The sequence below is a fragment of the Rhipicephalus microplus genome, chromosome 5 (genome assembly GCF_043290135.1).
Source record: "Rhipicephalus microplus isolate Deutch F79 chromosome 5, USDA_Rmic, whole genome shotgun sequence".
Lineage (NCBI taxonomy): Eukaryota > Metazoa > Arthropoda > Arachnida > Ixodida > Ixodidae > Rhipicephalus > Rhipicephalus microplus.
Window position 1 is genome coordinate 126,359,500 of NC_134704.1, and position 23,630 is coordinate 126,383,129.

Consider the following 23,630-nt stretch of genomic DNA (forward strand, 5'->3'; position numbering starts at 1 on the left):
GGGCATAGCGACGCTACATTAGCACAACGCGAGAACTCTATAGTCTCACGCCAGGCGCGACCAGCGTCCGTTGGCATGGCCCGACGGCAACCGGCGCGAAATTCGCGCCGATGCGTTAACCAGACAACACTGCGTCTCCCTCTTTTCGTGACGGACGGACGCCAGACGTGCTGAAATGGGCATGCGTCAAAGCAACGCAGCGCGGCGCACGCCAGCGAGTATATGTAGGGAGCCTACATGAACGGCCGTTTTTAGGGTGATGTCAGCCTTTGACCCACTACATGCCGCCAACGCACCGCCGCCCGCGAAAACACAATGTTGCCAGACAGCAACGCCGCGCTGTCGCCCCATCTTGGTGCCCGCACTGCGTCTACGCTCGGTTGCGTTTAGTTCTCAATAATACGGCGTCGAACGTTGCGGTAGCGTGTTAAACGCTGCCGGTGAAGCCTTAGAATGCCTGGATGCTGCGTACCGCTCTGCACTAACCACAACAGAAAGGGGGTGCGAATGTTCCGCTTCCCAGCGAGCCCTGGCCGACGACAACTATGGCTGGCTCAAGTGAAGCGACACGGCTGGGAGCCCACAAGTGCGTCTCGTATTTGCTCTGTGAGTACTGCGTAATTCGTTCACTGTTTTTTCTTGCGGCACACGTATATGTGTTTCGCGGTGTTCGCGAATGAGTAAATAACCGAAGTTGTCGTTGCTGCGTCCACGCATTGCGAGTAGGAAGCCCACAAACGGGACGCGTCCGCGCGTTCGTACGGAGACGCGCTCGCTAGTCTGAGCTGTTGCCACGCTTGCGTTCGTGTCAGCGTAACCTCAGTATTATGTCGCAAGTGTTTGTGTGTGGGCTGCGAATTTCTTCGTGCGCTCACTTTGAGAACTGGGTCGCTTACACGACCCTGAGAACCGCCGCTGTTACTCGGTCGGCTCCTTTTTGTTGCGCCGTACTTCGCGTAGTTGGAGGGAGCGGCGGCTGGCTCTAAAATGGCGGCGCACAGAAAACTATGCTGAATTTGGTGGAAGCTGGCAACATCGTGCCCCGTTGCCCGCTGGTTTTGGCTGAGTGTCTTGAAGGCACTTATTAAGATGTCTCCACCCTAAAAACGGCCGTTCATGTAGGCTCCCTAAGTATATGGCGAAACAGGCGCCTGGCGTAGCAACGCCGGCATGGCGCGACAAAATGAACGCCGGCGAGCACGCGCACCGCGTCATGTAGAAATGTATTGGCGCCTTGACTGTGGCTGGACTCGCTTGCTGGATTCCGTGCCGACCGGTTGTGTGTGTGAGCGCGCGTGCGTGCGCTCGCGATCTCTGGCGTCAGCGTAGCTCTGGCTGACTGGGCTCGCCCTACGTCACCTCCTGACGCCGACGACCTTCGACGACAGTGTAGCTCTGACCGACTGGACTTGCTCTACGCCATCTACCGACGCCGACATGAGCTCTCGCAAGTGTGCCCCGTCCTCGGACTCCAGTGACCGTGCTTCCATCTTTCCTATCTCTTCTATCCCCCCAGTTTGTGGTCGCTCGCTCTGGCTTACCACCTCACGTCTCTTTCTCTTTTCTACACCTTTACTCCTACCCTTTTAAGTGTGAATACACTTTATAAGCGACCCCAAACCATCCACCGCCGTCGGCGGCGTCCGCAGTCTTCTCTCTATCTTTAAAAGAAAGAGGACTTGGCGGGCCGCAGCGCGACGCTCTACAGAATAAAAGGCACGGACGCGACGCTGATATCGGTGTAAATAACGCGCCTTATACCCCTCCCCCTTCGCTCGCTCCTCCGCTCTCCTCACTCGCTGCAGCTGCGCGCACCCCTCTCTCTCGCGCGCCTGCCTTCTCTCTCAGTCTCCCGTCGAGAGCGGGTCGTGAGGGGGAGTAAAGTTAAAATCCGTTGGCATTCGCCAGTGAGTTAACGTAAACTCCCCCGTGTGATCAAATTGCGATTCCCAGGAACCATTACACCATAAAGGCACCATAGTGCGATTAATAAATATAATAGTGCGAATTAATAAATACCCCTCATAGCATCACCCCGTGTATTCGCACTTAACCATGTTCACCATCGGGGAAATGCTTGGGAGTTTGTTTTCTCTCCTCACCCCCATCCCTTGTGAGCTACTGTTGAGGTGTCGCTCACTGAAGCAGACAGTTACGGGGCTCACTTTTCTCTTCCTTTCTCTCTTAAGAATCACTTGTCTTGACTGTGGCATGCAGTCATGTTCTCACATGACGCGCATCTTATTATTATCATGTTTGCACCAGTCGCATACTTTCGTCATTCATTAACGTCACGTAATACGAATTTGGCAAATGTGAAGTTAGCGAAACGGCCGCAAGTGCATCATGAATGTAGCATGTAATGTTGTTACATGACACGCACGTCGGGATTATCATGTTTGGACGTGTCATTCACATATGTCGTCCATTCGCGTCGTGTAATACCGAGTTGTTCGTGTGAAGCTAGCGAAACGGCCGCGAGCACATCACGAGCGTAGCGTGTAGTCATGTTGTTACATGACACGCATCTCATGTTTATCATGTTTCACTAGTATCATAACTTGGTCATCCATTCACGCCCCGTAATACCAAATCTGTTATAAGTGAAGCTAGCGAAACGGCCGCCAGCGCATCATGAGCGTGGCATGTAGTCATGTTGTTACATGACACGCATCTAATTATTATCATGTTTGCACCAGTCACATACCTTCGCCATCTATTAACGTACCGTAATACCAAATTTGGTATATTAGACGCTAGTGAAACGGCCGCGAGCGCATCATGCGATGACATGTAGTCATGTTGCTACATGACCCGCATTTCATGATTTTCATGTTAGGGTCTGTCGCTTATGTTCGCCATGCAATCATGTCATACCATACCAGTTTCGCAACATGCCATAGAAATGAAACCACCGCGAGAGCTGCAGGACCATGAAATGTAATTCATGACATACATGTCATGATTTTTATTTCATGACTAGTCAAATGTGTTCTTCATACAATCATATTATGTCATACCAAGTTTGGTATCGATACCATTATCGAAACGGCCAGGAGAGCTAAAAGTCGTAGGCGGCTAGAGAGATAGAGAGAGATAAAGATGCAAGGAAAAGCAGAGAGGTTAACCAGACGCAGATAGATAGAGAGATAGATACGCTCAAAGTCGCCGAAGTTCACTAAGAAATGCTTCGCATTGAAAAATTGGGGGGGGGGGCATGTACCGGGTGTGCCACCACTTGGCTACGCCCCTGGGGCGACATCTGCTGAAGTTCTTCCACGTGCACCTAAATTTGTGTAAACGAGCTTCCGGCCAACCAGCAACAAACGACAAACAAACAAAGAATACTCTTTCTGTGTTTCCCACCCAAAAAATTCTGAAGTTATCTAAATACCATAACAGCTTCGGTGTAAGAATTTCGCTTGAAGTGCGAGAAAGAAGAAGCTATGTCTTCTAGCACAGTATACTAGTTAGCACTTACGATGTTTGAGCCAAAGAGAGCTATGCTGTCATGTAGCTGCGGAAGTACTTTCGTAGTTACGTGGGTATTATTAAAACAATGTTTTTAATGCTATTGCATAGAAAAGCATACCTACGCGTTGTCATACCTCGCAACAACTTAGAAAATGCCGTTCGGCAAGCCTGCATGCCCCCTAGATGAAATATTCCGAGATAGCAGCCTCTACCCAAATCCCCTTTTCAACGATCTATGAAGTTGCATGCAAAAGCGAGGAACAACTTCTACTAATGTGCCTGAACTTCTTTGTAGCTGCAGCAAGGCATGGATGCACGTCGACCGCGTGCTTACAACGTACCAACGTGCCAACACGGTTGATGTCATGACTGAAATGGCCGGGCCAGACAGACGAGCGCTGCTCCACTCGTCGGGAAAGACCACTATCTTGCGGCGGGAGGCGATGGAATTACACTTTTCCGCTGGCGCTGGGTGATGCGCCGAATCAAATGGCCGTAGCGATGCCGCCACCCACTGATCTTTGAAGCCACGTGATCTTTGAGGTCGTCGAATCGCCCGGGACAGACAGTTCAGCTGACCAAGTCTCTGCAGCGAATGCGACGGTGCACGGGGCAGTGGCCGGTGTCGAATCTATGTGGCCAGTTGCCGGCAGGGGAATGGTCTGGACTGGCTGTGGGGCGAGAGGCGTCCTGGAAGGTGATGAGCCAGGCGCAGTTGTGTCATTTTCGGGAGGAGGAGCATGTTTAAGGCCGTAAAACTTGAGCACGACATCTCGCAAGTGATCGTACGGGCGAGGGCTCCCGGAGAAGTATGTGAGGTGGTGTTTGAGGTCATGAGGAAGACGGTATTCCAATACCTCGTACATGAGCTCTTGGATCCAGATGCCGTTGTGATACAAGGCCACCGCAAACTACTCGAACCACGACTCTAGGCGAGAGGTCCGGAACGGGGGCAGTGGCGGGTCGAATTGAGGCTGCCAGGCTTGTGCTGACTGGAGCATGGCCGCGTAGCTCGGTGGCAGTAGTGCAGCGCCGGTCGCTTGTTCGTGTGTCCGTGGTCACCAATGTAGCGAGAGAGGAAGACGGGACGGCGGCCAACGTGGTCGTGTCATTCTCTCGCCACTTTATTATCCAGGTTGATTTGCTGAAGCGGAGCGGCGGCGGCTGCCACGTCCAAACCGCCAGGCACGTGAGCTCGATCTCCACTGCTCGCGCCTCGAGCTGTCGCATCAGCTGCACGAGAGGCGCAGCGCGGTAGCTAGAAAAATGGCGATGATGATGACGCTACAGATAGATACGCTCAAAGTCGCCGAAGTTCGCTAAGAAATGCTTCGCATAAAACAAAGAGCAGATTCCACGTACAGTGGGAATCGATTATATGCGAAGCACGAAGAAGAAAGGTTGATATGTGACTTTAAAATCAGCACAATGTTACGAGGTTAGAGGTAAATGATGTCGTACATGACTTCTATGTCATGACTGTCATGTTTGGGTCTGTTGTTGACCTTCGTCATCTATTCACGTCACGTGATACCAAATTGAGTATATGTGGAGCAAGCGAAACGGCCGCGAGCACGCTATTAGAGTGGTATATTGTCATGTTCTTACGTGACTCGCGTGTCAAAATTATAATGTTTGCACCAGTCATATATTTCGTCATCCATTGACATCACGTAACACCAAATTTGGTATATATGGAGCTAGCAAAACGGCCACGAGCGCACATTGAAGAGCCCAATATACTCCAATGTAGCGTTGACACGCGCGCACGCTGGGCATAGCGACGCTACATTAGCACAACGCGAGAACTCTATAGTCTCACGCCAGGCGCGACCAGCGTCCGTTGGCATGGCCCGACGGCAACCGGCGCGAAATTCGCGCCGATGCGTTAACCAGACAACACTGCGTCTCCCTCTTTTCGTGACGGACGGACGCCAGACGTGCTGAAATGGGCATGCGTCAAAGCAACGCAGCGCGGCGCACGCCAGCGAGTATATGTAGGGAGCCTACATGAACGGCCGTTTTTAGGGTGATGTCAGCCTTTGACCCACTACATGCCGCCAACGCACCGCCGCCCGCGAAAACACAATGTTGCCAGACAGCAACGCCGCGCTGTCGCCCCATCTTGGTGCCCGCACTGCGTCTACGCTCGGTTGCGTTTAGTTCTCAATAATACGGCGTCGAACGTTGCGGTAGCGTGTTAAACGCTGCCGGTGAAGCCTTAGAATGCCTGGATGCTGCGTACCGCTCTGCACTAACCACAACAGAAAGGGGGTGCGAATGTTCCGCTTCCCAGCGAGCCCTGGCCGACGACAACTATGGCTGGCTCAAGTGAAGCGACACGGCTGGGAGCCCACAAGTGCGTCTCGTATTTGCTCTGTGAGTACTGCGTAATTCGTTCACTGTTTTTTCTTGCGGCACACGTATATGTGTTTCGCGGTGTTCGCGAATGAGTAAATAACCGAAGTTGTCGTTGCTGCGTCCACGCATTGCGAGTAGGAAGCCCACAAACGGGACGCGTCCGCGCGTTCGTACGGAGACGCGCTCGCTAGTCTGAGCTGTTGCCACGCTTGCGTTCGTGTCAGCGTAACCTCAGTATTATGTCGCAAGTGTTTGTGTGTGGGCTGCGAATTTCTTCGTGCGCTCACTTTGAGAACTGGGTCGCTTACACGACCCTGAGAACCGCCGCTGTTACTCGGTCGGCTCCTTTTTGTTGCGCCGTACTTCGCGTAGTTGGAGGGAGCGGCGGCTGGCTCTAAAATGGCGGCGCACAGAAAACTATGCTGAATTTGGTGGAAGCTGGCAACATCGTGCCCCGTTGCCCGCTGGTTTTGGCTGAGTGTCTTGAAGGCACTTATTAAGATGTCTCCACCCTAAAAACGGCCGTTCATGTAGGCTCCCTAAGTATATGGCGAAACAGGCGCCTGGCGTAGCAACGCCGGCATGGCGCGACAAAATGAACGCCGGCGAGCACGCGCACCGCGTCATGTAGAAATGTATTGGCGCCTTGACTGTGGCTGGACTCGCTTGCTGGATTCCGTGCCGACCGGTTGTGTGTGTGAGCGCGCGTGCGTGCGCTCGCGATCTCTGGCGTCAGCGTAGCTCTGGCTGACTGGGCTCGCCCTACGTCACCTCCTGACGCCGACGACCTTCGACGACAGTGTAGCTCTGACCGACTGGACTTGCTCTACGCCATCTACCGACGCCGACATGAGCTCTCGCAAGTGTGCCCCGTCCTCGGACTCCAGTGACCGTGCTTCCATCTTTCCTATCTCTTCTATCCCCCCAGTTTGTGGTCGCTCGCTCTGGCTTACCACCTCACGTCTCTTTCTCTTTTCTACACCTTTACTCCTACCCTTTTAAGTGTGAATACACTTTATAAGCGACCCCAAACCATCCACCGCCGTCGGCGGCGTCCGCAGTCTTCTCTCTATCTTTAAAAGAAAGAGGACTTGGCGGGCCGCAGCGCGACGCTCTACAGAATAAAAGGCACGGACGCGACGCTGATATCGGTGTAAATAACGCGCCTTATACCCCTCCCCCTTCGCTCGCTCCTCCGCTCTCCTCACTCGCTGCAGCTGCGCGCACCCCTCTCTCTCGCGCGCCTGCCTTCTCTCTCAGTCTCCCGTCGAGAGCGGGTCGTGAGGGGGAGTAAAGTTAAAATCCGTTGGCATTCGCCAGTGAGTTAACGTAAACTCCCCCGTGTGATCAAATTGCGATTCCCAGGAACCATTACACCATAAAGGCACCATAGTGCGATTAATAAATATAATAGTGCGAATTAATAAATACCCCTCATAGCATCACCCCGTGTATTCGCACTTAACCATGTTCACCATCGGGGAAATGCTTGGGAGTTTGTTTTCTCTCCTCACCCCCATCCCTTGTGAGCTACTGTTGAGGTGTCGCTCACTGAAGCAGACAGTTACGGGGCTCACTTTTCTCTTCCTTTCTCTCTTAAGAATCACTTGTCTTGACTGTGGCATGCAGTCATGTTCTCACATGACGCGCATCTTATTATTATCATGTTTGCACCAGTCGCATACTTTCGTCATTCATTAACGTCACGTAATACGAATTTGGCAAATGTGAAGTTAGCGAAACGGCCGCAAGTGCATCATGAATGTAGCATGTAATGTTGTTACATGACACGCACGTCGGGATTATCATGTTTGGACGTGTCATTCACATATGTCGTCCATTCGCGTCGTATAATACCGAGTTTGTTCGTGTGAAGCTAGCGAAACGGCCGCGAGCACATCACGAGCGTAGCGTGTAGTCATGTTGTTACATGACACGCATCTCATGTTTATCATGTTTCACTAGTATCATAACTTGGTCATCCATTCACGCCCCGTAATACCAAATCTGTTATAAGTGAAGCTAGCGAAACGGCCGCCAGCGCATCATGAGCGTGGCATGTAGTCATGTTGTTACATGACACGCATCTAATTATTATCATGTTTGCACCAGTCACATACCTTCGCCATCTATTAACGTACCGTAATACCAAATTTGGTATATTAGACGCTAGTGAAACGGCCGCGAGCGCATCATGCGATGACATGTAGTCATGTTGCTACATGACCCGCATTTCATGATTTTCATGTTAGGGTCTGTCGCTTATGTTCGCCATGCAATCATGTCATACCATACCAGTTTCGCAACATGCCATAGAAATGAAACCACCGCGAGAGCTGCAGGACCATGAAATGTAATTCATGACATACATGTCATGATTTTTATTTCATGACTAGTCAAATGTGTTCTTCATACAATCATATTATGTCATACCAAGTTTGGTATCGATACCATTATCGAAACGGCCAGGAGAGCTAAAAGTCGTAGGCGGCTAGAGAGATAGAGAGAGATAAAGATGCAAGGAAAAGCAGAGAGGTTAACCAGACGCAGATAGATAGAGAGATAGATACGCTCAAAGTCGCCGAAGTTCACTAAGAAATGCTTCGCATTGAAAAATTGGGGGGGGGGGGGGGGCATGTACCGGGTGTGCCACCACTTGGCTACGCCCCTGGGGCGACATCTGCTGAAGTTCTTCCACGTGCACCTAAATTTGTGTAAACGAGCTTCCGGCCAACCAGCAACAAACGACAAACAAACAAAGAATAGTCTTTCTGTGTTTCCCACCCAAAAAATTCTGAAGTTATCTAAATACCATAACAGCTTCGGTGTAAGAATTTCGCTTGAAGTGCGAGAAAGAAGAAGCTATGTCTTCTAGCACAGTATACTAGTTAGCACTTACGATGTTTGAGCCAAAGAGAGCTATGCTGTCATGTAGCTGCGGAAGTACTTTCGTAGTTACGTGGGTATTATTAAAACAATGTTTTTAATGCTATTGCATAGAAAAGCATACCTACGCGTTGTCATACCTCGCAACAACTTAGAAAATGCCGTTCGGCAAGCCTGCATGCCCCCTAGATGAAATATTCCGAGATAGCAGCCTCTACCCAAATCCCCTTTTCAACGATCTATGAAGTTGCATGCAAAAGCGAGGAACAACTTCTACTAATGTGCCTGAACTTCTTTGTAGCTGCAGCAAGGCATGGATGCACGTCGACCGCGTGCTTACAACGTACCAACGTGCCAACACGGTTGATGTCATGACTGAAATGGCCGGGCCAGACAGACGAGCGCTGCTCCACTCGTCGGGAAAGACCACTATCTTGCGGCGGGAGGCGATGGAATTACACTTTTCCGCTGGCGCTGGGTGATGCGCCGAATCAAATGGCCGTAGCGATGCCGCCACCTACTGATCTTTGAAGCCACGTACTCACAATAAAGCTTGCAGATGCAGTGGACAGATGGCGTGGCAACCAACAACAAAGTTGGTTGCCAATGAGGGTTCAGTTCTGACTGGCACGGTGGATGAACGTGTTCTTTGAGCGCTCCCGATCGATTGCGCAGATAAGTGGTTTTGCATGCTTGAGCTTGCCTTTATAATTAATAAGGCAGCAGTTAAAGTCTTTGTAGCATTTATTACATTGTGCGGCTTTTCCCGGCATCAGTCACCAGGTATTTACTAGTCTGTGCGTGTGTTTGTTTCTTTGAGTTTTTTCTCTTGCCACCCCGTGGGGAAGTGCACGTACATTGAACACGCAAATTTTTGTAGTGAAGCTTAGACTTTCTCTTTTTAGTTGGGAGGGACTGTGTTTTGTAATTATCAAGTGAGTCAACTCATAAGGACAATTAGTGTCAGAAAGACATATTTTAAGAGGCTGTAAAAAGTGTTCAGGATGCGGGGTGGTTTTGAAAATGGACTCAAGTGCACAAGCGAATGGAGAGGAGGCTAACGCCAAGTGTAGGCAATGTGAGGTTGAGAAAAAAAAATGGCGAAAATTATAGTTTCCCAGAGTGAACAGGTGGTGAGGATCACCGATCTGGAGACTGCGTTGGCGACAGAGCAAGAGAAAACGAGAGCTATAGGGGAGACTCACGCCGAGGGAGGCGCTGCAGTGCCGTGTGCTGTCAGTCAATGTGGGATGAAAACTGGTTACTCGAGTGTTCACCCCTCCGCTGTCCGCTTCAACCTGCCTTGAAAACGCGTTGCTTTGCTCGCAAGCTGCGCGCGTTCTGCACGTGTTTTTGAGTGTCGTCGGTTGGTTTGTACGGCGCGTCGACGTCCAAGGTCGCGGTGAAATGAATTCCAACGAATCCACAAACACAATGATCGACGTCCCTTCGACCAGCGCCGCCCTTTCGCATACGTGTGTACGTGTTCACTCATTTAACACCCCCTCCTACAACCACGTTAACCAATTTAGCCATCGACCCAAGTAAGTCGCAATTTAACACCCCATTTCACAACCACGTTAACCAATTTAGCCATCGACCCAAGTAAGTCGCACTTTAACACCCCGTTAACCAATTATATGGTCCGCATCCTCCTCAGTGTTCCCCCGAGGGAAGCTGCGGGCATTTTTTTGAGTGTTTCGCGTCGCGCGCGGTTATGATGTATACGCTTCTGTCTGCGTTTAGTAGGATCGCCACAATCAAGGTTTTTCGTGGCAGCAATTCGGTAAAAGAGCAGCGTCTGCTCAGCCATGTAGCCAATGCGAAGCAAGTTGTAGCAGACAACGCCGTCCTCTTCAGAGGGAAGTGCGTTTCGCTAGTGAAGGACGACGCTGTGTACATCGTGGAGTTAGTGGTGCGTATAACTTTCTGCACGTTCATAATTACATACCTCTTTTATTTGGTTTGCTGTGTGTACTATGCACCATGTTTGTTACTGGATGCACGTGTAAGGCCGCTTCTTGTGCTTTAGGCTCTTGCAATGTGACTACTAATTGGGATACCTTAATTTACTGGCACCCATCCAAATTATCTTCCGTTATATACAAAGCAATTCAAAAATAAATGTTCTACTTGGGGCTTCTTTCTGACCCACAACAAAAATTGACATCTATCTCGCGTGTCCTTTTTTGCAATATCACCGTTCTCATTGCGGGTACTTCGAGTTCGCGAACAGCGTACGTACCATCATGATGAGCAACCAGATTTCAGAGAAACTTTTTTTTTGTGTGTCTAATCTGGGGGGGGGGGGGAGCACATTGCTATAAAGGCATTTTATCTTGGTCACTATCGAAAATGCACCGTGTCGTATGGGCTACACCTGCACACTCAGTAACAACTAGTTCACTGTATCTGGCAATGGACGTGCAACAACGGCTAATGCATTTTTCTCTCTTTTTTTCGTAGATGTCGTGGTCGTGCCGACTCGCGGGAGCTTCGCATCTGCAGCGGCAAATGTAGTTGCAGCGCTGGCGTCTGTAGCGATTCTAAATCACTTGAAAGCGTGTCATAGACATCGAGGAAAACAGATTTCTCTTCATGTTGCATTGCTGAGTCATATTGAGCAATACCTTGCGGCACAGTCTGCTCCACGGAATTTTGTGCTGATCTGGCTGCCCTCACAGAATGACGCTTTCACCTAAGCAAGATGAGGTTGGGGCAGAGATTAGATCGCGCCGTTCACAACAACGTTTATACGTTGGAGTTTTTTTTTTATTCAGATATTGCACGGTGATCAACGTTGAGCGTATCTATAGTGCACCAGATAATAACAGTTTTTTTAGGATATTCATGTATAAAGTGTACAAGAAGTCTGAAAAAGAGTATACGTTTAAGGGTTTTCCGTGATCTTGTTAGTAGCGCCTTCCATTCACAAAATAAAACAAGTACTGCATATGAAATCAAACTCTATGAAAACATGTACGATGGCGAAATGCCCCATTAAAAAAAAACTAGCAATTGTGCCCATATGTGTGCACAGAAACATTTCGTACAAGAACTTCACGGAGATAGCTACGTATAAAAACTTATCGATTAAAAATTTTGCATTGTTTGTTGCTTCAATCATTTTTACTTTGCATGAAAACTATCAAAAAAGCAATGTACTTTTTCGGCGCACTGCTTATTTCCATTCCGGTCGTCTGCTTTTTTCGTACCATCTGCTTGGGAATCGGTAGAATTTCACTGGTGGAGCCGACCTCTTCGTGTTTGCATGGCTATCGTAACAGTTGACGACGCAGCAATAGTCCCCCCCCCCCCCCCCCGCTTGCTGTTGGGGTGACATCGCGGAACGAGGGACGTTTCACGTGAAGCGCGTGCTTTGCAAATGCGTGGAAGCCAAAGGGAGCGGATGGGTCGCTACACGCTAGTAGCGTGCGCTTTTACTGGCAGGAGAATGGTAAGCGCTGGCGTCGGCGGGCAAACTTCAGTGGGTGTCCCCTATGGGAGAAAGGCTGAAGTGCGCCGAGGAAGCACTAGCGAAGGTGAACAAAGGAGCGGCCGACGGAGAGAACAGTAGGGCACCGGCAACCAGAACGGTGGAGAAGAAAGAGCAAGCAAGTTTGGAAAAAACAGGTTCAGCTGGTTCAATTGTCACAAGACCCAGCTTCAGCGAAGTAGTGGTTGGGCTAGGAGGGGACAAAGCAGCCGGCGTCGCAGGTGAAAGTAACCCCCAGGTGCAGGTCGCTCCAGCTGAAAAGTCACAGCATGTGATAATCGACGGGGACTCGAATTTAAATCGATGCGCAGAAGCAGTCAAAGAGAGGGTAAGAGGTGATTAGAGGGTTGCAGTAGGGACGTTCCCAGGACGCAAGCTGGAAGCAGTCATGAGGCAAGCGAGCCCAAGACTCAAAACCACAGCTGATAGAAGAAACCTCGTGATAATTTCAGGCGGTTTAAACGATGTCTTAAATGAAGATGCGGCAGGACTAGCGACGACACTGGCCAAAGGGGTCGATGACATGCACGCCACTTCTCCTCAGGTACATACAGGTAGTGATATTGCTACATGCATGTATTTTGATATTCTAGGGGGCGACGCGCGTGTGTGCCTGACGAGGAAGACGAAGGGTTGTCTCGGCTCGACCGCTGGTGAACCGGGCACGCCATTACCGCTGGTTTTGAATATATGTAATCCCCAGCCTCGTCGTTACGGCGTCTCTTCTTTTCCGTAACATATTTGGTGGAGGTGGAACGTTCCCGTCTTCACCACGAAGCTTCGCAGTGGCTGCACCGTTCAGTCTCCGGCCATGGCTACTAATGACAACAGCCCGTCAGCGTCTCCATCTGTAGCTCCAGCCACTACATGCCTGACGATGCCCACCCCCCGTGATCCCGGTACATTCTCCGCACAACCTGGGCTTGACGTTAACTACTGGCTCCGTATGTACGAGCGTGTTAGCCAGATACACTGATGGCACCCTACCATGATGCTCGCCAATGTCATATTTTACTTGGACGGCACCCCACGGGTCTGGTTAGACGACCATGAGACCGAGCTCACCAGCTGAGATACCTTCAAAAAGCGACTACGCGACATTTTTGGGGACCCGTCCGGTCGCCAAATGGAAGCGCGAAAAGAACTTGCCACTCGTGTGCAGTCTTCAACAGAGTCGTATGTCTCGTACGTACAGGACGTGCTCACATTGTGCCGAAAAGTCGACGATCGAATGACAGAGAGTGACAAGGTGGGCCACATACTAAAGGGCATTGCGGACGACGCCTTCAATTCGTTCGTCTACACTAACGTCACGACCGTAGATATGACTATTAAGGAATGCCACCGTTTCGAAATGGCCAAAAACCGCCGTGTTCTGCCTCAATTTACGCGGCTACCAAACACAGCTGTTACATCCACCTGCACCGATCTCGGTGCCACACCACCCATACAGGACAGCGTGACACGAATAGTTCGACGGGAGCTTGAGGCGCCAAGTCCGGCACCATTTCCTCCTTATCCGCTCGACCATGGCACCGCACAAACGCCTCCGGCAGTCTCCGTTATTCAAGCCGTCGTGATGCAGCAAACTGCAAAGCTCGGTATTCCTGTGGCCTGCTCTGTCTCCCGACTCGTCTCCAGACCAATGACAACAAATGCACAACTCCATGACTTACACTTTATTCAGCGATCCCGCAATCCGGCGGAATGGAGAACTGCAGATGACAAGCCGATCTGCTTCCCCTGCCACCGAGTTGGCCATATCTCCCGCTACTGCCGCAGCACTTGGACGTCCTCAAACTGGAGCCCATTTTCCTCTGCTCGACCATACGAGCACTCCCGTCGGTATTCGCCCAGTCGTGTGTACCCTTCTTCCAACGTCCCTAACAGCCGCTCCACTGCTCGTTCGCCGTCACCTCAACGCCGCCGTTCCCCATCGCCCCAACCACGCCGCTATCCGTCACCGGTCAACTACGGGCCCTCTCGGCCGGAAAACTAGATCATGCAGCTCCGGGAGGTAGTGCTGCATCTTTGCGACTGATCCAAATCCTCCGTTGACGCTCATCACTAAAACAAACTTGGTTGAGGTGTGTGTGGACGGCATTTCTTTGACGGCGTTAGTCGGTACCGGAGCTCAAGTGTCCATAATGAATGCTAATCTGTGTCGCCTGCTCAAAAAAGTCCTCACGCCTGCAGCAACTAAAGCCCTCCGTGTCGCTGATGGTGGAACTGCGGCCTTCACTGGAATGTGTACCGCTCGTGTTAGTATTGCCGGCCGCCATGTCCCCGTTTTATTTATTTACGGTGCTTGACAATTGCCCGCACGACCTAGTCTTCGGAATGGACTTCCTATCGACGCATTCTGCCCTGATAGATTGTGTCACCGGTACTCTCTGCCTAGAACTTCCTCTTCTCCCGGATTCTCCCCCTGAACTCCCGAACAGCCTGTCCACCACTGGCTTCTTCCGGATACCGCCTAAAGCTCTCACATTCGTCGAATTGGCAACACCTTCTTCCGTGCTCAACGGTGATTATATCGTGATGCCGATTACTGAAGTTCTCCTGGCACGTGACATTACTGTCCCACACTCTGTCGTAAGCATGGCCTCTAACCGAACATATTGACCTGTTATCAATTTCGGTTCCATAAAACAAGTGCTACCCCAAGGAATTTCAGTCGCCACGCTAAGGCCCCTCATTGACGACCGCGTCACCTGTTTCGCGGCAGACGTATGTCCCGAGCACCCACGCCATTCGCAGGATGCCACGTGCCTCGATGTGACATTACGCTCCATGATCGCCCCGGACCTCAAACCTGAGAAGTCAACCACGCTATGCCACCTTCTGGCTTCATACGGCGACATATTCGACAACGACAGCCGTTCACTCGGCCAGACTTCACTCGTCAAGCACCGCATTAACACAGGTGACCCTCATCCCATTCATCGGCGACCATACCGGGTGTCTGCCACCGAGCGTAAAGTAATTCAATAAGAAGTCACCAAGATGTTAGCCAAAGGAATTACTGAACCCTTTTCGAGTCCTTGGGCGTCCCCCGTTGTGCTCGTTAAAAAGAAAGATGGCACGTGGCACTTCTGCGTGGATTACCGTCATCTGAATAGAATCACCAAAAAGGACGTTTACTCTTTACCCCACATCGATGATACTCTCGATTGTCTCCACGGCGCCCGATACTTTTCTACAATAGACCTACGTTCCGGCTACTGGTAGATTGCTGTCGACGAAAAAGACCAAGAGAAGACTGCATTTGTAACTCCAGACGGCCTATATCAGTTCAAGGTTATGCCATTTGGGCTATGCAACGCCCCAGCCACGTTCTAGCGCATGATGGACTCTCTGCTACAAGGGCTCAAATGGTCAACATGTCTTTGTTACCTTGACGATGTCGTTGTATATTCCCCAACATTTGAGACCCACCTTCAGCGTTTGTCAGCTATTCTCGACATATTCCGCACCGCAGGCCTCCAATTGAACTCGTTGAAGTGCCACTTCGGACACCGGCAAATTACAGTGTTGGGCCACTTTGTCGACGCCTCTGGTGTGCAGCCGGACCCCGAGAAAATTAGTGCAGTCACCAGTTTTCCTGTACCCCAGTCAGCCAAAGACGTCCGGAGTTTTGTAGGACTTTGCTCCTATTTTAGAAGGTTTGTGAAAGATTTCGGAACAATCGCTCGACCGCTCACAGAGCTTCTGAAGAAAGACGTCACATTTACGTGGGGTACCGACCAAGCTGCTGCTTTTTCTCACCTAATCACGCTACTGACGACTCCACCCATATTGGCTCACTTTGACCCATTCGCTCCGACAGAAGTTCGAACCGATGCTAGTGGTCACGGAATCGGAGCCGTGTTAGCCCAACGCCAACGGGGACACGGCCGAGTTGTCGCCTACGCTAGCCGCCTCCTCACAGCTGCTGAGCGCAACTATTCTACTACGGAGCGTGAATGTCTTGCTCTTGTTTGGGCAGTCTCAAAGTTCCGCCCATATTTCTCTGTGATAACTGACCATCATGCGCTATGTTGGCTTACGTCACTGAAGGATCCTGCTGGCCGGCTCGGACGCTGGGCTCTGCGACTCCAAGAGTATACCTACACGGTGACGTACAAGTCCGGACGCCTACATCAAGACGCAGACTGCCTGTCCCGCTACCCGGTCGCTGAGTCGAGCACTATGCCTGATACCGACACCGAGCCTTGCATCTTTTCCTTATAGCAAATGACATGCATCGGTGATGAGCAGCGCCATTATGCGTTCTTGCGTGCTATCATTGAGCGCCTCGAATCGCCATTTTCCAGTCAGTTCCATCGCTCATTCGCGCTGCACGATGGTGTATTATACCGCCAAAGTTTTGAGCCGGATGGACCGGCTCTGCTGCTTGTCATTCCGAAAAACTTGGCTCGAAAGTTCTACATGAACTTTTTGACCTTCCGACTGCTGGTCACCTCGGTGTGTCACGCACTTATGACCGAATACGCCGACGCTTCTTTTGGCCAGGGCTCGCACGCTCAGTCAGAAGATACGTTTCGGCTTGTGAGAAATGTCAGCGCCACAAAACACAATCGACACTTCCCGCCGGACGCCTTCAACCACTTGATATTCCGTCAGGACCGTTCTTCTGCGTTGGCTTGGACCTACTTGGCCCTTTCCCCTTGTCTTCAACGGGTAACAAGTGGATAGCTGTGGCTACCGACTACGCCACGCGTTATGCCATCACACGAGCTCTCCGAACAAGCTGCTCCGCAGATGTCGCCGACTTCCTCCTCAAGGACGTGATTTTGCAACACGGAGCCCCACGGCAGCTGCTCACAGGCCGTGGCCGCACCTTTTTGTCGAAGGTCATTGCCGACATCTTGCAGTCCTGTAAAACGAGACACAAGCTGACTACGTCATACCACCGCAAACCAATGGACTCACGGAGCGCCTAAATCGAACTCTTACAGACATGCTCGCTAAGTATGTTTCTACCAACCACACCGACTGGGATCTCGCGTTGCCGTATACGTCACATTTGCCTACAATTCTTCCCGCCACGACACTGCTGGTTACTCTCAATTTTTTCTGCTGTTTGGCCGAGAACCAACATTGCCTCTAGACACCGTCATACCGTCCCCTGGAGTACGGACCAGTGAATATGCCATGGACGCTGTCACTCGGGCCGCTCACGCACGCGAAGTCACCCGTACTCGCCTTCTGACCTCTCAAGAGAAGCAACGGCGCTTGTATGACCAACGACACTGCGACGTACACTTTCTGCGCGGTTCTTTGGTCCTGCTCCGGTCTCCGACCCGTCAAGTTGGCTTGTCAGAAAAACTGCTTACTCGCTACACAGGCCCATACCGAGTCCTTCGTGTGGTTACTCCTGTAACATATGAAATTGGCCCTGCCCGTCGTCGCCTTCATGTGCCCAACAGGCTACCGATATTGTACATGTTGCGCGCTTGAAGCCCTACAACTCTCCTAGTGACGTTGGCATTTAGATGCGCCGAGACGGCGCTTGTGCCGTCGGGGGTTATGCTACATGCATGTATATTGATATTCTAGGGGGCGACGCAAGTGTGCGCCTTACGAGGAAGACGAAGAGTTGTGTCCGCTCGATCGCTCGTGAACCGGTTACGCCATTACCGCTGATTTTGAATATATCTAATCCCCAGCCTCGTCGTTACGGCGTCTCTTCTTTTCCGTTACAATATGCACGACACCGGAGGTTTTGGTGCGTGACGGCAACCTGCAAAGAGCGGTTGTCAACACGAACGAAGAGATATAGCGGATGAGCCGAGAGAAAGGCGTTGAGGTGGTGGAAATAAACATAGAGGTGCATAGGTGGGGTGGTTTTCAACGAGACATAGTTCACTTCGATGGGCGGCTAGGTCATGAGGAGGGTGGGCGACTTGCGGGTCGCGCAGCAGCTTTTTTGGGGGGCACGCGGGTTCTTCAGGGTGCAGGATAGCTAGTAACGAGGAAAACAACCAGGGAGACTTTTTGACAGGCGGTATGGACAGATAAGATTTCAAAGTGGCACCAGTATGTAAGAGAGGTAGAGCGAGGGGCAGAAATAGACGTATCGACGAGGGCCGAGCCAATTCAGACATAGGGTATATTAACATGCAAGCTGGCCGGAACTGCCTGAAGTGGGAAGGGATAGAAGAACAGCTGAAGGAAGAGAGGCCGATGGTATACGGTTTTGTAGAAACACATCTTAGAGACATAGAACAACCTGCTAACAATCCGGACTACGCGTGGGAATATTGTAATAGAACAGAAGGCAGCAGAAAAAGGGGTGGTATCGGGGCATTCATTCATAAAAGCACAGACTGGCAAATGGTCAAGCAGGAGTGCAAGGAACATTTATGGCTAAAAGGGAAAGTCACAGGACAAATGACACTCCTTGGCTTGGTGTATTTGTGGACGGGAGTAAAGGCCAGAGAGGAAAACCAGACAATAGTAGAGTGTATATATAAGGACATTGAGGAATTAGGAGGAGAGTGCAAGATAATTATACTAGGAGATATGAATGCGCACATAGAAGATATAGATGGGTATACCGACCCAACAGGCAAAATGATCATGGATATGTGTGAAAGGCATGATTTGATCATTTGCAACAGTACGGAGAAGTGTGAAGGGCAAATAACATGGGAGGTAGGAAGGCTGCAGTCGACGATAGGTTAAGCACTGATGTCACATAGGATGTATGATTGGCTCAGGGGAATGCACATAGATGAATGTGGCTCCAGAAGTCTGGGTAGTGATCACAAACGTATCAAGCTACGTTTTGGAAGAGCAGTGAAAGTGGGAAGGAGACAAGGTGAGCAACTACGGGAAAATTTTTATTCAGAAAAGCAAATAGAAATAGCTACCGAAGAGAATAATAAACTAATCACTGAGGATAATAAAACAGTGTGGAAATACACGAATCTATTTAGACTCTTTGAGCTAAATCTTGCTAAGGCACGTGACAAGTCACCTCGGAAAAGAAGACACAAACTCAAGAGTTGGTGGGATGAACAAGTTAAGAGAGCCATAGCAAAACACCAGGAAGCCTGTAGGGAACACAGACATGCTAAGCAGAGGGGTGAACCGACTGATTATTTTGAAAGAAAATGAGACATCTTTCTAAGCTGTAGAAGGGAAGCATCTCTTCTGACCAATTGAAAGATTAGAAGAAAGGGGGCTCAGTGGCTTGCAGAAGTACATAAAAAGGATAGAAAGGCAGCTGCGAAATTTCAGAACCATCTAAACTCCTTAAGAATTGTGACGAGCCTAGAGAAGAGGTTTATTACTTCAGCTCAAGGTGCTAAGCTAGAAGGGGACGAAGCTATCGAATATATAAGACAAGGGTGACAAAAAAATTTCAACAGAGAAGTGCCCTATGCAACACAATAGACAAGAATGAATGAAGTGGCGCAATGGCTCCATTTTCACAACGAGAGTGGGAAAGGGCTGAGAAGAAGGTTCCTAGTAGTACATCAACAGGCCCAGATGACATTCCAATTATGCTGATAAACACATTGAGTCCGAAGTCTAAGCAGACTTTGAGGGAGGCAGTGAGCAAAATATTAATCGATGGTGAAGTCCCCGATGGATGGAAACTTAGCAGGATGAGCATGATCTATAAAAGGAAGTCGGACAAAGCTGACATAAACAACTACCATCCTACCGTCTTACCGTAAAGCCCCGCCGTGGTGGTTTAGTGGCTAAGGTACTCGGCTGCTGACCCGCATGTCACGGGGTCGAATCCCAGCTGCGGCGGCTGCATTTCCGATGGAGGCGGAAATGTTGTAGGCCCGTGTGCTCAGATTTGGGTGCGCGCTAAAGAACCCCAGGTGGTCGAAATTTCCGAAGCCCTCCACTACGGCGTCCTTTATAACTATAGGTGGTTTCGGGACGTTAAAGCCCACATATCTATCAATAAAATGAAGAAGGAATACCTTTCGATCTAGTCCTGTTACTGAGCTTGTACGGTACATGACAATCTGAAAAGGCGGTGCGCCATGCTGATAGTAATGCACGTCCGGTTCGGCAATACTTCTTTCAATCTGTCTGTTCATTCGTGGAATCACAAAAGGTTCAACAAGAGGTGCCCGAATGGCTTCGTCAAGTAGAAAGCCTTCTACATATGAAGGAATTTTAAAAAGCCTGTTAAGTTTGAGGCGTTTTACCTCTTTTCTTTCGTCCACGTTTGTCCTTTGTTTGATGCGAATTTGTTTGTGAGTGTTGTACGTACACAGGCAACAACAACAAAAAAATATCAGAGTGACGCAGTGTAAATGTGCTGAGCCCATAACCCAGAGGTCCGTGGATCGAGACTACGATCTGCTAGCTTTTATTTTTCTTTCATACTAGTGCGCACTTTTATACTGCACATTTTTCCACCGAACGAGAGTGCAGCAGAGTGGCGCAGTCGATTTCACTTCCGGTCACACTAGCGAAAAGACGTGTTTTTCGGGGGTGGTGACAGGAGCTCTTAGCCGCGGAAACAGGATGGAAAGAAGTAGTTCTGATAATTACCAAGTGGTTCTACCGCAGTTTTCTAGAGATACGTGTGTTTTAAATAATGTTTTCGTGCAAGGGGATCTAAGAGCCAAGCCATACCGGGCTGAAGATTTTCGTGACACTTTGGCTCGTCTGGGTTTGCTGGCCGAGGTCGTGGCGCTCGGAACGTTCCAGATGAACCACGTGTGGGCGGTGACTTTCGAGTTCTGAAACAGTGAGAAAAGTGCTGTGCCAAGGTGACTTGAAGGTGAAAGACCGAAGATACCTTGTTGTGGACCTGGGAAGACAGGACGTTCGTGTGAAGCTCTACTGGCTGCTGCACTACACTGCCGACGAGGAAGTTTGCTCGGCACTAAACCCGTAAGGGAAAGTGAAAGGAGTTAACCGCGAGTGCTAGCGAATTCAAAGCATCCAAGACAAAGGTTCTTCAACGTGCACTGTTTGCCTCTAGTTAAAGCCGGGTGTAAACGTCGATGAATTACCGCCACCAGCTGAGCATCAATGGCATTATGTCGCTTCTGGGTTTTTCAGGGAGAGCCCCGTTATGCCTGCGTTGCAACAGAACAGGGCATATCAGAAGAGACTATCGTGTGCCTCGCTGTGCGGTGTGAGGGCGGTTCGGTCACGAAGAAAAACGAATGTGTGTGAACCTACGCTAATATAGCGACATTCTGAAATGTGACGAACTAATCTGTGAACACTTAATGAATGAAGCAGGTGCCAAAGAAGCCGCCAGAGGACCGATGATGAGGCCACAAACTACAACTCAGGAAACGGTGGTGCATGCGGAAAACAAAGATACCCCGAAGCGGCCTTCGAAGAGTGAAGACGCCGACTCTAGTAAAAAGACAGATAAGAACTCTGAGAAGGGTTTGAAGATAACCACTGGCGAGACGGTGATGGACACAAGCGGGGCGTTGTTAAAGCGAACCCTTGAAGAGGATTCCCAAGAAAATGCAGGAGATAGCAGCACGAAGGAACCGATCTAAAAATTCCGTATTGTCGAATGACATTAAGGCTGGCGCCTAATTCACCACTGAGCGAGAAACAGAGTGACATAGCACCGACTTGGAAGAACTTCTTCGGCGCGTTCTCTCGCGTCTTTCTTTTTCTTTTTTTGCCCTTGTCTTTTTCTTTTTTTCTTAGTTTGTCCGCGTATTCTTTTACACCTTCGACTGGAAAAGTGCATTTGTGTCTCGAGCTGAGTGACGCGTGCAGCTCGGTCCCCGCTTCGTCACAGCAAAAAGATTCACATAGACAAGCCAGTGCGTTTAGCTACTATCAATGTTAGGGGGCTATCGGAACGAAAGGTGCAGTATCAGATACAACGCCTTCTTGTCGACAAAGATCTTGATATCATTGCAGTTCAGGAGACAAATATAGAAAGGGACGGATTGAATGGCGAATGTTTTCATGTTGCGCTATCTTGAGTGCGTATCTCTTGCACGCGGAAGAGCCGGTGGTTGTGCACTCCTGATAAGAAAAGCGTTGGATGAAACATAACAGTCTCATTACGGATGATAGTGAGCGCCTGTTTGTATGTGACTCAATGTTAAGCGCAGTGAAGTGGCTGGCTCTTTGTTTGGACGCACCTAATAGAATAAGTGTCCAGGTGAGCTTTCCTTTAAAAATATTTTTGTTCGTTATTTAAAAGCAGAAGTGTTTATTACGATGGTGGGTAATTTCAACTGTGTATGTAATGTAGAGGATCGTGTACATACACCGCCAACATTTGATACTAGTTCAAAGGTTCTTGCCGAAATAATCGAAGGGCATGAAATTACGGATGTTGGCTATGTATTTGCAAATGCGGAAATTTCAAAGTTCACGCACTACCAGAAAGATAATCAGGTGAAGTTAGATAGAATATATGTGCCAACCCCAATTATATCGCACTGTAGCGACTGTGGAGTAACAAATTTCTCATTCAGTGACCACTGTGTGGTTCATGTTTTGATAGGTTCAAAGAAACACGCAAACATTAGTAGGTCTCTGTGTAAATTTAACGATAAACTTTTACACAATGAAATATTTGTAAACAAAGTTAGAAATTCTATAAAGGCGTATCACTTAAGGTACAAAAGTTGTTCAGAAACGTGGGAATACTTTAAGGAGAAACTTGTGTTAGACGCCATTAAAAAAATCTGTGTACTAAAACAGGCAGAAAAAAGAAAAGAAAGGGCGCTCCAAGCTGAGCTAGATTTTCTCCTAAGCAAAGAAAAAAGTACTCCGGAAAGTTCCATGTTAGAAGTACAAAAAAAAGGCGGAATTGTAAAGATTGGACGTTGAAAAATATAAAGGTACCACTATACGCTCGCATGCAGAAAAACTTTGGTGTGGTGAAGAACCAACGAAGTCGTCAATATCTGATCAAAAGGGCTGTGCTGCAAGGATTGAGATAAAAACCCTAATGTACCAGAATGACGTAATTCGGGAAAGAGACATAATTCTCGGTGCTTTTGAAAACTATTATGAGCGAATGCTGGGGCAGAAGATGTCTTTTTCAGAACGTTTCGATGAAGTATTTCTTCAGACAATGCCTAAGCTGCATGATGGCGAGAGAGAAAGCTGAGGCCCCTATAATCGTCGCGGAAAAAGAAAAAGTCACCGAAAACTTGAGCAATGATAAATCACCAGGACCAGATGGTTTCGGTGCAAGCTTCTATAAAATGCTTAAGGAAGAGCTAGCCGGGATCTTCCATGATGTAATAACAGAGGCTTATGATAAGCAAGTGACCTCCATGTTTCCGCGAAGCCTTGCAGTGTTAATCCCAAAATCGAGTGATTCTGAAAAACTGTTATCAATTGGACATTATTGACCCATCAGCTTGACCAACACAAACTATAAGGTATATGCGAAAGTCTTGGCAAGCAGGCTGTAAAATGTAGTACGACAACT

At 49.4% G+C, this 23,630-nt stretch overlaps 1 protein-coding gene across 1 annotated transcript in view; it reads left to right on the forward strand.

Moving 5' to 3' along the window:
- The window catches only part of LOC142817568 (uncharacterized), a 31,704-nt gene extending 10,609 nt beyond the window's left edge, over window positions 1-21,095 (forward strand). Inside the window, exon 5 of the mRNA XM_075894612.1 lies at window positions 20,947-21,095. Within this exon, the coding sequence (XP_075750727.1) occupies window positions 20,947-21,095 (149 nt within the window). The remainder of the gene's footprint in view (window positions 1-20,946) is intronic.
- Window positions 21,096-23,630: the final 2,535 nt, after the last annotated feature.